Below are 12,686 nucleotides of genomic sequence, written 5' to 3' on the forward strand. Positions count from 1 at the left end.
TCCGAAAACCAGTTGGGTGACGTCACCGATCGGAAACCAAGGCTCACTGCAGGGTCATATGGTAGCTAACACACTATAGAGCAGACAGGCTCTAAAGCATAAACACCTAATAAATAATATTTAAATCTAGCAGCTGAGTAAAACTGCGAGAATCATTCCCGAGATCTTCTTTTATAACCAGAGCCCCCTGCTGGCCATTGGAAAGAATGCAGTTTTAAGGCCCGTTTTAAGGCAATGGTTTCCCTTTGCAGACCTGGAGGCTACATCCCAGTTTCACACGCAAAGTGACTGAAATGCTCCGATGATTTCTACAGGCTGTAAACAAACTCCAAGTTTAGTGATATTTTCTAAATCCCACAACTCCTCATTAGATGGGGAAACCTTCCACTATAAACCAAAGTTAAAATCAGAATCAGAAAAACCCAGTGAATGTCTAAAACATGCAGATTAGGCAATAAACTTGTTTGTCTTTCAATGACGTTTGGTTAAACTTTTTTCTTTCTTTTTTTTAATACTTTCTCTTTATTGATTTTCATCTTACTTTACATACAGAACTAAAGAGGGCAAGGGAAACTAACACATTCACATATGTTCACATATTCCAAACTACACATCGCCTTGTTTTACTTACACATATTACATATTACACAGGTGCATGTTCCATTCAAACACAATCACGGCTAGTCCTCTGCATCGCACAGGTATCAGCTTCTAGTCTTTTAAGGTATAACCATCCCATCTTTCCCAAAGTCTCTCTCCTTTCTCCTTCTGCAGCTGCAGTGAGAAGGTAATCAATTCCATATGATGGATTATGTTAATAATGTCTATGACCAGTTTCCGTGTGGGGGGGCTTGTCTGCAACCAACATTTAGTAATTACCTTTTTGCATGCAACCATAATTATTTTCAGTAAGTATGAGTCTCTTTTATTTATATCCTCAGGAATTTTCCCAACGTACATGGTACTAAAGGAGAAGTGTTACTCCGAGCACATCCACCACCATTTGTTTAAAAAGGTCTTCAGCTTAGGGCATGACCAGAAGACATGGAAGCAACCCGCAGCGACCTCGCTGCACTCCCTCCAGCACAAACTTGTATTTTTTTCATGCTCCAATGTGACTGTTGTGGGGGCTTCACTCTGGGGCTCCACATATAAGCTATAAGTTATAAGACTTGTGATAAACACAGTGTCATACCCAGCCCTGACAGCAGAACCATTTGGTTCTAACTGGGCCACTTTTAGCAGTTGCTCAGTTACAGAGCTGGCAAATGTTGATTGGGTCAGATGTGGACAAAATGTCACAATGCATCAGACATTCAGCTGATAGAACTTGGACTTGTCGCTTAGCTGAGGATGCTAGGCTCACTCCAAGTCAGCCCTGTCACCAAAGGCCAAATGTGGCCAAGAGAGCACTGCAGATATGGGCCAATCATTCATTTCTAACTGGGAGTAAGATTGACCAAATACAAAAGTTGTTATTTAAAACATAGTCTACACTATTAGGATTTCCTAAAAGCTGTCTTTGTCCTGTTTGGTATTTGTTGTCTCATGCTCTTCTTTTCTCTTTTCTTTCCCTTCACCCCCCGGTCATAGCAGATGGCGGCCCTCCCTGAGCCTGGTTCTGCCAGAGGTCTCCTTCTGTTAAAAGAGATGTTTTTTTTTAATCCCCGCATTGGCTCATTGGGTTTCTATCTGTCTATGCTGTTGTAGGGTCTTTATCCAACAATATAGTGCGCTGAGACGGCCACTGCAATCTGATCTGAACTTAAAATGAATTCACTGTTTTGGTAGTCCTTCATTTGCATGCTTCTACGTCATATTAATATGAAATTAATATATTACTAGAGCATAAATACTGTTTTTGCTGTTTTAAATGTATAGAAAGACATCCACAAAGCCGGACTTACTGTTAAAAGACAAGAACAATAATGGAAAAGAATGGTCACACTCAAAATAATTTCCAAATCCTAAAGATTTTTAAATGTATTTACAGATTTGTGCAGAAGTCTGAACTCTCTCTGGGAAGCTTGATGATGATGATTTGAAGCAAAAATTTCAAATTTGCATTCATCGCTCCATCAGACCTGTTGCCACTGATTTTCAGTCCAGTTCTTGTGTAATTTGGCATACCTCGCCCTTTTCTCCAAGTTTCCCCTCCTTAAGAATGGCTTCTTGACTGAGCCCATTTCTGATGAGGCTTCAGTGAACAGTAAACGGATAAATGATGGATGGATTAGAGTGTCCAGATGCTTCTCGCCCGTCCTGTGTCAGGTCTTTGTTGGATTTTTTTTACAGTTTCTTAAGGACATGACTTTTACATACTGATTATCTGTTCTTTGTTTATTTTAAGTTTCCTCAAAATGTGAAAGGAAACACACCATGGCAACAATCTTTCTTCGGCTAGTAGAGGCTTAGGAATCACTTTTTGGGGCAACCAACAAGCGATTCCTGTGAAACTGTTTAAGCATTTTTCATAGATTCATCTAAAGAAGACACAATACTGGTTCTTCCCTCGAGGTAGACTCCTTTTTTATGCTTAAATGATTCAGGAGTCAGTATTAAGTGACTTAAACATAAAAAGCCACCATTCCTCTGGAGGCAAGATTTAAAAGATATGCGGGGCGGTTCGAGACTTTTGCACAGCACTTTATTTTACATTTAAATGCAACTGTCGTGAGGAAAAAATGAGCCGCAGTAAACACTTAGGCCTGCAGCGAGAAAGCAACCAGAATCTTCGATTGTTTCAAAGCGAGCTCACGAATTCCCTTCAAAGACGGGAACAGTGAGAGTCTCAAGACCGCCAGGCCTTGTGCATGAAAGAATCATATTCATTCACATCATTCAAACTGATAGTGCACACTATCACTTACAGTCGGCGGTTCTGTCTGCAGCTTTGTCCGCCAACTTGAAATAATAATAAATGACCGATTAAATGGCTTTTGTCTCTGGACTGTAAATTGCTGCTTTTAAACCTTAACCTTGCTCCAGATCACACTTACTTTGATGAGGGGCCTTTGATGTGCGAACACACACAACCTTGTGCTTGTGCTCTGGCAGTGGAGCATCACTAATTATCTCACCAGCGGAAAGGTAAGGGAAGTGGGGACCTGCATGTGTGTGTGTGGTCTCAGTACGATGGTAGCTTTTAATGAGCCCCACATTTCTTATCAAGCTTGGTGCTCAACAAACGCTCTGATCCGCCCACATGGAGGACTGGGCTTGACTGATCGCGTCTGATGCCCCCCCCCACCCCCCACCCCCCAACCCCCTCCACACCATCCTAGCCAACACCCTAATCAACCTTCCTCTCCCTTGCCTCCCTCCCCTCCCTTCCGTCTTACTGTCAGAAAGAAATATCCTTGAGAGAAACTGTGAATCAAAGGGCTTTTTCATCCTTTTTCACAAAGAAAAAGGAGCGATGGAGAGGGACAGAGATGGAGTGAGAGACTCAACAGGACAAAAGAAAGACAGAAAGTGAGCGAGGGATGGATGGAGAGAGGGCAAGAGGTGGAGGGAGTGAGAAAAGAAAACCAAGGATAAAAAGACTGAACTTCTCTGAGCTGGAGGGCGCTCCAGAGGACACGTCCTAGATTAGCTACCATCCCTCCCCTCCTTCCATCTCTCCATCCACCCTCTTTCCTCCAACCCCAGCTTCAGATGGGGAGCAGCAGCCCTGGGGCCCACTCGGCGGGCGTCAAGGGTGGAAATAGGAGGGGGGAGACACTGGGCATTTAGACATCTGTCAGCCACTAATGAAAGAGTTCAATTTAGTGGAAAATCTAAAACAACCTTGTCTGACAGGCAGGCTGACAGGCTTTAACTCGCCGTGTGTTGTTGTTGTTCGTGTACGCGTCTCGCCGTCGTGTTAGCGTGAAGAGGACCAGGAGGGGGGCATTAAAAAAAGGTGAAAGGGGGAGAAAAAAAATAATGCAATAAACTCAGGCTGTGCTGGGGCATATGCTTGCGAGCACATGAAAGTGTAGAGCTTGTGTGTGTGCTCAAGAGTCATGCAGGGGTGTGGATCAGTCCATGCAGCAGGGGTTGGGTCTTATGGCTTTACATCGCTCCAGGGGTACAGGGCATGTTTTTCGACGATAGATGGGTTATGGTAGGGTTTTCTGTGTGTGTCTGTGTGTGCGCGAGAGAGAAGAAAAAGCATATTTAGCCCTCTCCAGTGCTATTAGAGTTGGAGAGATGAACACATGGCTCTCCAGGCAACACACGCACACGCAGACAGACACACACACACTTTGTCGCCACCCCCCCCGAGCTTCATTAGCGCGTCATTAGAAACAACTCTAGTGAAAGCTGTTGTTTTAGAGAAACAGTCGTGCCTATCTGTCCTCGCCGAAAAGGCTCTATGTGTGTGTGCCATGCAGACAACTCATTATTTTTTGTTTTTTATTTTTCTCTTTACTTTTTTATAGATTAATCCACCTGCTGATTTATGTGCCGTGCTGCCTAGCGACACTGCTATTACTGAGGTTGAATAGTCAAACTGAACGCAGTTTTATTGACTGTGAAAGTATGAATGGTTGGATTCATGAACGGTCACAAATTCCATTGTTTGAAAGATGACGGGTGTGAGGATGGATGTCCACACACAAAACAACAGCCCGAAGGTTGTAATGAAACAACTGGGTGTAGAAAAGCCCTCTACCTGCGCCACACAGCAAGTGTCACATCTTCAGAATTTATTCGTTTTTGAAGATCAAATTCAAAGTAACCATATGAACTGCATCATCTAGGACAGATCTGAATCTTTAAGCTGTATATACACGATAAGCTAGATGTGGAAGATCCCCTCATTAAGAGCAAAGTAAGCACAATTACGGCAGATTTAATGTTTACTCAGAAACGCAGTTAAAAGGAAGAACTGGGCTGGGGATGGGTTGCAAAGCAGCTTGCAGAGGCAGCAACAGCTGTAGGCACGCTATAGCAGGTGAAACAGAGTGACTTTTATATGATTTGCCAACTTGTTGTGAAGGTGATTATCAGCTGAGCCATCAGCTTCTGATCTGAGCACAACTTTGGATCTTTAGGCGTTCGTGCCTTAACACATCAGTTGTGACAACACTTGCCGCTTCCTGTTTGTAAGCTTTATGTTTTGCTCTTTCACCCTCTTTTTCTTTTCACAGAAAATACTTGGTTAGGATCTCAGAAAAGAGTGTGGCATGGGACGGCATGCTCCCTTTTCAAAACCTTAACCCTTCACGTTAAAAAATGATGGCAGTAAATGATGCCACTGCATCTAAATTTGACACCATTGGTGCTCAACAAGCCTCTGTGTGTCTGAATAATGACTGAAACTTATAAGGTTTCTGCCTTTCAGGGCTTTTTAATCTGACACACAATATGGCTTATAGTGAGGTCTAATGTATTAACGAACCATTCAAGACACCTACACTCTAGTTTTTGTAAGCAAAATTCTAATTTGAGCATCAATTAGCTGGTATATTTGCAATGCAACCATACTAACCACCATTATTTGTCACATATGGTCACCACTGGCTCCAATAATCCAAATTGGAGACATCCATAATGAAAAGTCAAGGCTTTAAACACTAGAGTGGGACTATATTTGGCTATATTTATTTATTACACTGAGTTTATAGCTAAATAAGAAACATTAGCTCGCTTCCACTTCGTTTAGCTTAGCATACAGGCTAGAAACGGGGTGAAAAGCTAGCCTGGCTCAAAAGATGTAAGAATCCACAAACCACAGCCTCTAATGCATACACACTAGCAGCGTATATTTTAGCAGTTTCACAATTTCAAAATCTGAAGTGTAAAAATAACCCAAATTTCTCTGCATAGGCTGCACAAGAAGTGGTTGAAAAGTGAAATCCTTATCATTCAGCATCAACAGCAATGACACTTTACCTTGCAAGCTGAGCTACACTCATAAATATAATCTTGTTTGCTGGCCACTATCTTCTTGGAACTAAACAAAACGGAAGCAATCAACCAAAAGAAAAAGTAAATGATAACCTTGCTTTTGATACAACTGAGGTGAAAACTGAAAAGAAAAATTGTTCTGACACTCAGTTCGTGTTGTGACCTGTATCTTCTCTAGAAACATTACTTCATCGCTGAAATATGACAGGCATGTCTGGAGCTGACATGAATATACACATTCTGCATGCATACAATCACATATGCATACATTTGGTACGAGTGCGCTGACGGATCGCTGACAAATCTTCAGGAGAGACATCAGAGGAGTGATGGAGATGGGGCCGGGAGAGAAGCAACAAGCAGCGCTGTCATTTTTCTTTCTCTCTTGTTTTTTTTCCAACTGGCGAGGAAGCCTACACCTCTCCGCTTTGCTCTCGCCACCGCCATCACCTCTGTGAGAATCGAGCAGGGAGAGATTCATCACATAAAACCACAGACCCCCTTCACTTATCCCTTTTCGCAAAAAATGGCAGCCATTCAACTGTTTTTTTTGCCCTAAACCAACATGGCTGCCAATACCGGTGCCCTTTTCTCCAGTCTGGCCCCCGTCCAGCTTTCCACTCTGATTGCATCTCTGCCTGTTAGGGCCTTGGGTTTGGAAGGAGAGATAGAGCGAGGGAGGGGATGAGTGCCAATACAAACATTGTTCTGCTGGCTTTTTACAAGCCAGGAGAGTGGGGAAGTTAATAAGCAGGTATTGGTTTTTAACTGCGCCCCGTTTATTGCTTTGCCCTCGAGCGTGCTGGAGTGCTCTACTCCACCTTTTTCCTGTCCATCTGCCCATCACCTTTGCTAACCTCCTGCTCAATTTCCCCCTCTCTCTGTCTGCTCTCCTTTTGTCTTGACATGCCTCATTCAGCAATTAATCCGCCATCCTCATCATCTGTTTATTTCTGCCTCCCACTGGATCCTTACTCTCATTTTATTTTATTTTTTGGCCCTTTTTTTCCCATTTTGAGCTGAGTTGAAGCCAGTCAAAAAAAAATCCAGCATAAACCACTCAATGCTCCGTCATTATGCTGCTATTGATTTAGTGTTTTGCAAGTGTGTCCTCGGTCCTCTTCCCTGTATATTAAATCTAAAACCATATCCGTCCATCAATACAGGACAATCGCATAAGCTGTTGTTGTCCGCCTCTGACATGATGAATATGATGCGGGTTTAATTGCATATGTGTCACCTGCTTTTTTTTTTTATTTTTACATGGGTTAACATTTTTAATATTTGTTGCTCCCAGAAGCTTTTCATGAACAAACATGACAATAAACTTTCCTTTACTTCCAGCACTTATGAGCAACCTTTTAAATCTCACCGCTGGGCTCCGCAGATTCTTGTTTCAAAGAAACAACTTTCAGCTTCATTTTTAAAAACTCTGTTACAGCACTTGGCACAAAGCTACAACCCCTACAAGCAGTAGCGGGTGGCTCAGTGGAGTTGTTTTGTCCTGGGGCTTGCCTGTGAGGCTACAAATAGGCTGCCCTAACCCAAATCTGGGGCCATGAAGAGCTTAAAAGACACAATTTGGGGTTAGAAAAACTGCTTTAATCCTCTACAAGGTTGATGTAAAAAAAATATTTAATTTCAAATTTTATTTCATACTTTCAGTCACTTAGTTGCCAGCCAGCAGAAGTACTGAGGAATGGTCAGAGCCTGCTAGAGAACACAGATGGACTATAGACAGACTGTTTATAAAAGATGAATGCAGCCTGCAGGTTTGAAAAGCTAAGCCAGGGCATAAGTGCATTAAACCTTTATTCTTTCTAAAGGCCAGCAGTTGGTGAATCCTCTGGATGCAAAAAGAATGAAGTGGTAAATAAGAATGCATGCAGGTAGTCTATGATAACCCAAACCTATATGCAGAGTGGGATTTCCCTCCTTAATATGTAACCAATAAAATATGGCTTATTTGTTACGTATTACTGCTTAAAATATAGGTTACTTTTTTAACCACCACATCTGATTTTTAAAGTGAATCTAGAGTAAGTAACACTGGGGTCACTGGGTTCAGACTCTGTGCCGCTCGTCTTTTAGACCATGGCCCTTTGTGCTAAACCCACAGTGAGAAACCTTGGTGTTAAACTGGAGCATGATTTTTATACTAAATAAGCAGCTGAATTCTGTTATTAACACTAGTTTTTACCACTTGAGGCTTTTATCCACCATCAAATCAGCTTTATCTTTTAAAAGGTTTGAATGTCTCATTCATGCTTTTATCACAATGTGTCTGGACTATTGTAATGCACACTGTGTTGGCCTTAGTAAAGTTTCCCTTTTTTGCCTGCAGTTAGTCGGGATTTGTCTTCTAACTGGTACTCGCCCTACTTGCAAGAACATTACGCATCCTGGCCTCCCCCCATGTTCCCTCAAGTTTGCTGAGGTCCATAGACCAGCTGCTCCTGGTAGTCCAAACAACCGGACTGAAAACCAGGGGCAACTGAGCTTGTTCACACCTCCCTGTCCATGGTATTACAGTTTTTGAAAACACATCTTAAAACTAATTTTTATTCCTTTATTTATTATTTATTTCATGACTCTGCTCTGTTCCAACTTTTCATTGAGCCAAAGAACTCAGCTGTTTCAGAAAACTACCGCTCATTAAATCAAAGAGAAATTAACTATCACAAAAAAAACCCAACCTAAAAATCTCCTCCTGCTGATTGCTCCCTCTGGGCTGTTAGAAAACCTTGCCATGAACAACATCTCTAAAGAAATGTTATCTGCAAGTGATAGAGGGCTGATAGAGACGAGCAAATATACTCCTGATTGGAAATATCAACCCTAACCCTAATTTAAACTAAATGCGATTCATTCAAGCTTAGAGAATTAAATATAAAGAAATGTTTTACTATATTCTTGCTCGGCTTCCATATGACAGATATTACCTACCAGAGGCATCATAATTTCCAGATAGACATATTTAAATGTTAATAAATGCATTTTCTACAAGTTTAGGTGTAATGTTTTGTACTGACGTTTTAAAGACGCTCTGATAATGTGTTGTTTACTCTGCTTCAGAGACCAAATACAGACCCAAATTTACTGCTACCTGACATCAAAAAGGCCCAAACGAATGCTGCAGGAGAGAGAAGCAAGTGAGGAAGAGGGATGACCAGACAGAACAGAGGGAGGGATGGTGTTATGGTGTAGAAGAAGGCGATTTCATGTTCCTATAATCCTGAAACTGCTGCAGTATGTGTCCTCCCCTGGGCTGTTTCACACCTCCAACCAGGGATAAGTGACAAGCTCTCACGGTGCAGAGAAACAGCCGAAATTTAACATACTTATTCCACGAGCAATTAACACGGTGACTCTGTGCAAAACAACAAGATTGACTCTGAATCGGGAGTGGGAGCATAAATCCCACGTACGGCTCTTGTGGGATTCGTAGTATCCACCCTGTCCTGCCCAGGGGGGCTATCCACTGATCCAACCGACAGAAGTAAGAGCGTGCAGGCGCTCAACTGATGAGATTCCAGTTAGCTGGCACAGACGAGGAGAGGGGTGGGGAAGCAGCCAATAACCCGAGCAGAAGGGATCTGGGGGCCTCTAAATATCCACCCAGGGCTAAAAGTGTGAGAGTGCGAGCAAGCTTCAGCCCACTTCCTCTATTGCTCTCCTGGGCCACAAGAGGGAACAATATTGGAAAATGGAGCACCAGCACACTCCTTTATAGTCAGGCATATGCACGGGTGTCCAGAAAAGCAGGAACAGATGCCAGCAAGCAGATAAACATGCAAGTGTTTTCGACTGCTAGTGGCAGCGTGTTTTGATGATTGTTCTCTAATCATCTTTGCACAAGGATGAGCGTGCAGGCTAGAAGCAAAGGGAAACACAACACAAACTCCTGCAGACTGCCGAAGCCAGTAATGAAAATATAAAGTGGGGACGAGTGGGTGATTGTCAGCTTTTGGTGAACATTTGCTTGGAATACATTTGGACAACACGTTTTTGCGAAACAACAGCAGATGATATCATTACACTAAAAGCCGATAAATTATAAATCACTGGCAATAACTAGTTGTAATGTCTGTATTTCAGTGGAAACGTCTCCTCACCTGCTGGCACTCAATTTCGATGTTGTCAGCGCATTGATATGTTATCAGCAGTTGGTGCCCCACTCTCACCAACTGACTAGCAGGCTCATTAGTCTGTTACAGCCATTCTAATCAGTGACAAACAGAGAGCAAACCCACATTACATGGGATGCATCTTGTGTGCAGAAGTGCACAGTGTTAAATGTGGTAAGTTAGCATGTGAAAAATTTATATCAATATTTTGTGCAGTAAAAATATTTCTAAAAGTCACCGATTCTTAACGCAGCCGTTGACATCAACCATGTAATATCACAGGATGAATTTATTATTATTATTACTTTTTGAACGGATCGAAATAAACACATGTGACCAATCAGACCACTGCATTTGGCAATGAGTGCGCTCGTAGATGGTCAGATGTGGTCTTTGTTGTCTACATACGCGTTACACAACAAGTTCGAAACTGGAAACCTCTGAATTTTGTTTCGCTTTTTCACAATGTGCAAAGTGTGTAAAGAGAAATTACAAACAAAAGTAAAAGGCAACTCTTAAAAACTGTCTAAAAGATGAGTCTTTAACTTGCATGTCATGATCGAGAATTACATAGATGGGTATGGATTATTATTATTAATCCCACACTGTGGAAATCCACTTGTTACAGCAGCACATGGCTCAGGTAGAAAAAGTCCATTTGAGTTATGTTTGAAAATAAAACCAAAAAATAAGAAAAAAAAAAGCCAAAACTGCTAAAAATGATGATTCAAGTCAAATAAAAGAGTAATTTGTATGATGTACAAATGGCTACTATATACAGTAAAATACAGGACAAAGACATTTTCTAGATTTTCTATATGTACATGGAAAGTGCTGAGGGAATGATAGTATATATATGTGCTTCCACTACCTCTCTGGTCTCTTATTGTGGACTTTTAATGTGAAAGCACACTGTCTAATCGTAGGTGGTAGCAGCACCAGTAACAGGTGGAAGAAGCCACCAAAGATCAACATGAGACTGTGTGCGAGTGACACATGAAGCACGTAGTACTACGACTCGAGCATTTTTCACAAATTAATTCCAGACAGCATCAGGAGACTCAGGTTGGGACACTGTCCTCAGCTGCACTCTTTCATATGTGGCACACAGCGCGCTACAGTCTGCTTCTGACAGGTTCTCCATATTGGAAATAGTCAATCTGGTTTATTTAAAGGTGATTTCAGGATAGTGCGCAGGAGGCGGGAGACCTTATGTCCATTCGATTGCTGTGAACTCACGGGACTACTGTCTGCACCCAGAGCCGACAGGATAAATACTGAGGTTTTTACATGCAGCTCTGCGGTCTGCGGCTGAGTGATGGTGCAACACAGGGATCTTATTTGCCTCTATCTGTGTACATATCAAAAGATGGTCTGTGGTTCTTCTATTAGGTAGGCTACACTGACTAACCTTCTAGGATAAAGGTAGAGCTTGGGTTTTAGGCTGAAGTCCACCTACTTTCATTAGAAATGTTTCCTTTTTTGGATCATCCAAAATCTTTTTAACAACAAAAACTGAACGAATGTCTGAAATGGATCATTTTCTATTTTCTAGAAACTTTTCTAACTCCAGACAGTCCCCTGGTGACCCGGTGGCTGTTATGGTGGTAATAATGGTTTTTGACTTTTATGACATTCACACTTAAGCTTGGAAAGAACCAGTGGACATAGACTTCCTCCAAACTTTTGAACTAACCTTGACAGTCACCTGCTCGCACTCTCGGTCACTCACAAATGCTCTGTAGCAGCAGCGCAACACACTGAGGCAGTTACTTGCGTATTCATACCCACCCACACACACACAACACAGGTCGGTGTGGGGCGGGGTCGGGCGGGGCTGCCTCGAGGTACCGCTGTAAGTGTGTGATTAGAGGAGAAAGTAGGCAGAGGAGAATGAGGACACACACTCACCCCTGTTAAGGTCTTTATGTTATGCAGTGCATTCTGAGCTTCAAGGGCAGCTTTCCTTGTGTAAAACGTGACAAAACAGCAGCCTGGGGAGAAAGAGAGAGAGAGAGAGATGAGCATAAGGAGCAACAAAGAGCATTTTCTCTCTTCATCTGCCTGGCATCACCTGTCGACACTGGGAGACGCTGAGTGAATGTTAAGGAGAAAACATCCTAACGGAGAGGAAGAGAACACTTTTTTTTTTTAGTTTGTTTCAACGCTGATGACTTGAGCCTGGAGGAACCGTGCACACAAAGTGATGCATGAGCACACACTCACACAGACACACACTCACATGCGAACAACAAGGAAACGAAGACAGGAACGTGGAGAAGCAAGGTTGTCTCTTCATTAATCCCAGAGTGATCTGTGAACAGCTGCTTTATCGTTCATTCACCAAAGAAAGCGCTGACTCATTTATTTATGCTCCCTTTATTTGCATCTCGACATTTCTGACAAATGTGGGCTGGAAATGGAAACATTCAGGTGACACACATGTTACAGCAGTTTTTAAATGATCATATTTAAACGATTCATCAAAAAGTAGTGAAGCCATCTAAAATCAGTGGAAAAAACTGTAAATCTGACAAAAAGTAAAATAAAGAAATCAGCGACTGAAACCTTGGCATGATTCAGTTTGAAGTGTCAATGCAATTCACTGATCAGGCTACTAAAAATCACTTTAAATCAAAATTTGAGCTACATTTAACTTTG

At 42.2% G+C, this 12,686-nt stretch overlaps 1 protein-coding gene and 1 long non-coding RNA gene across 18 annotated transcripts in view; one reads left to right on the top strand and one right to left on the bottom strand.

Annotated features, from left to right (window-relative positions):
* The window catches only part of celf2 (cugbp, Elav-like family member 2), a 244,545-nt gene that overhangs the window by 72,447 nt on the left and 159,412 nt on the right, over nucleotides 1-12,686 (bottom strand). For all 17 annotated transcript variants that reach the window (XM_082509967.1, XM_082509972.1, XM_082509966.1 and 14 more), the window contains one exon: nucleotides 11,937-12,019. In XM_082509967.1, coding sequence (XP_082366093.1) covers nucleotides 11,937-12,019 — 83 coding nt within the window. The remainder of the gene's footprint in view (nucleotides 1-11,936; nucleotides 12,020-12,686) is intronic.
* LOC309691929 overlaps nucleotides 1-12,686 on the top strand; it is a 58,490-nt gene that overhangs the window by 41,522 nt on the left and 4,282 nt on the right. The window lies entirely within an intron of this gene.

The sequence above is a fragment of the Aulonocara stuartgranti genome, assembly GCF_965226115.1.
Source record: "Aulonocara stuartgranti genome assembly, chromosome: 17".
In the NCBI taxonomy this organism is placed as follows: Eukaryota; Metazoa; Chordata; class Actinopteri; order Cichliformes; family Cichlidae; genus Aulonocara; species Aulonocara stuartgranti.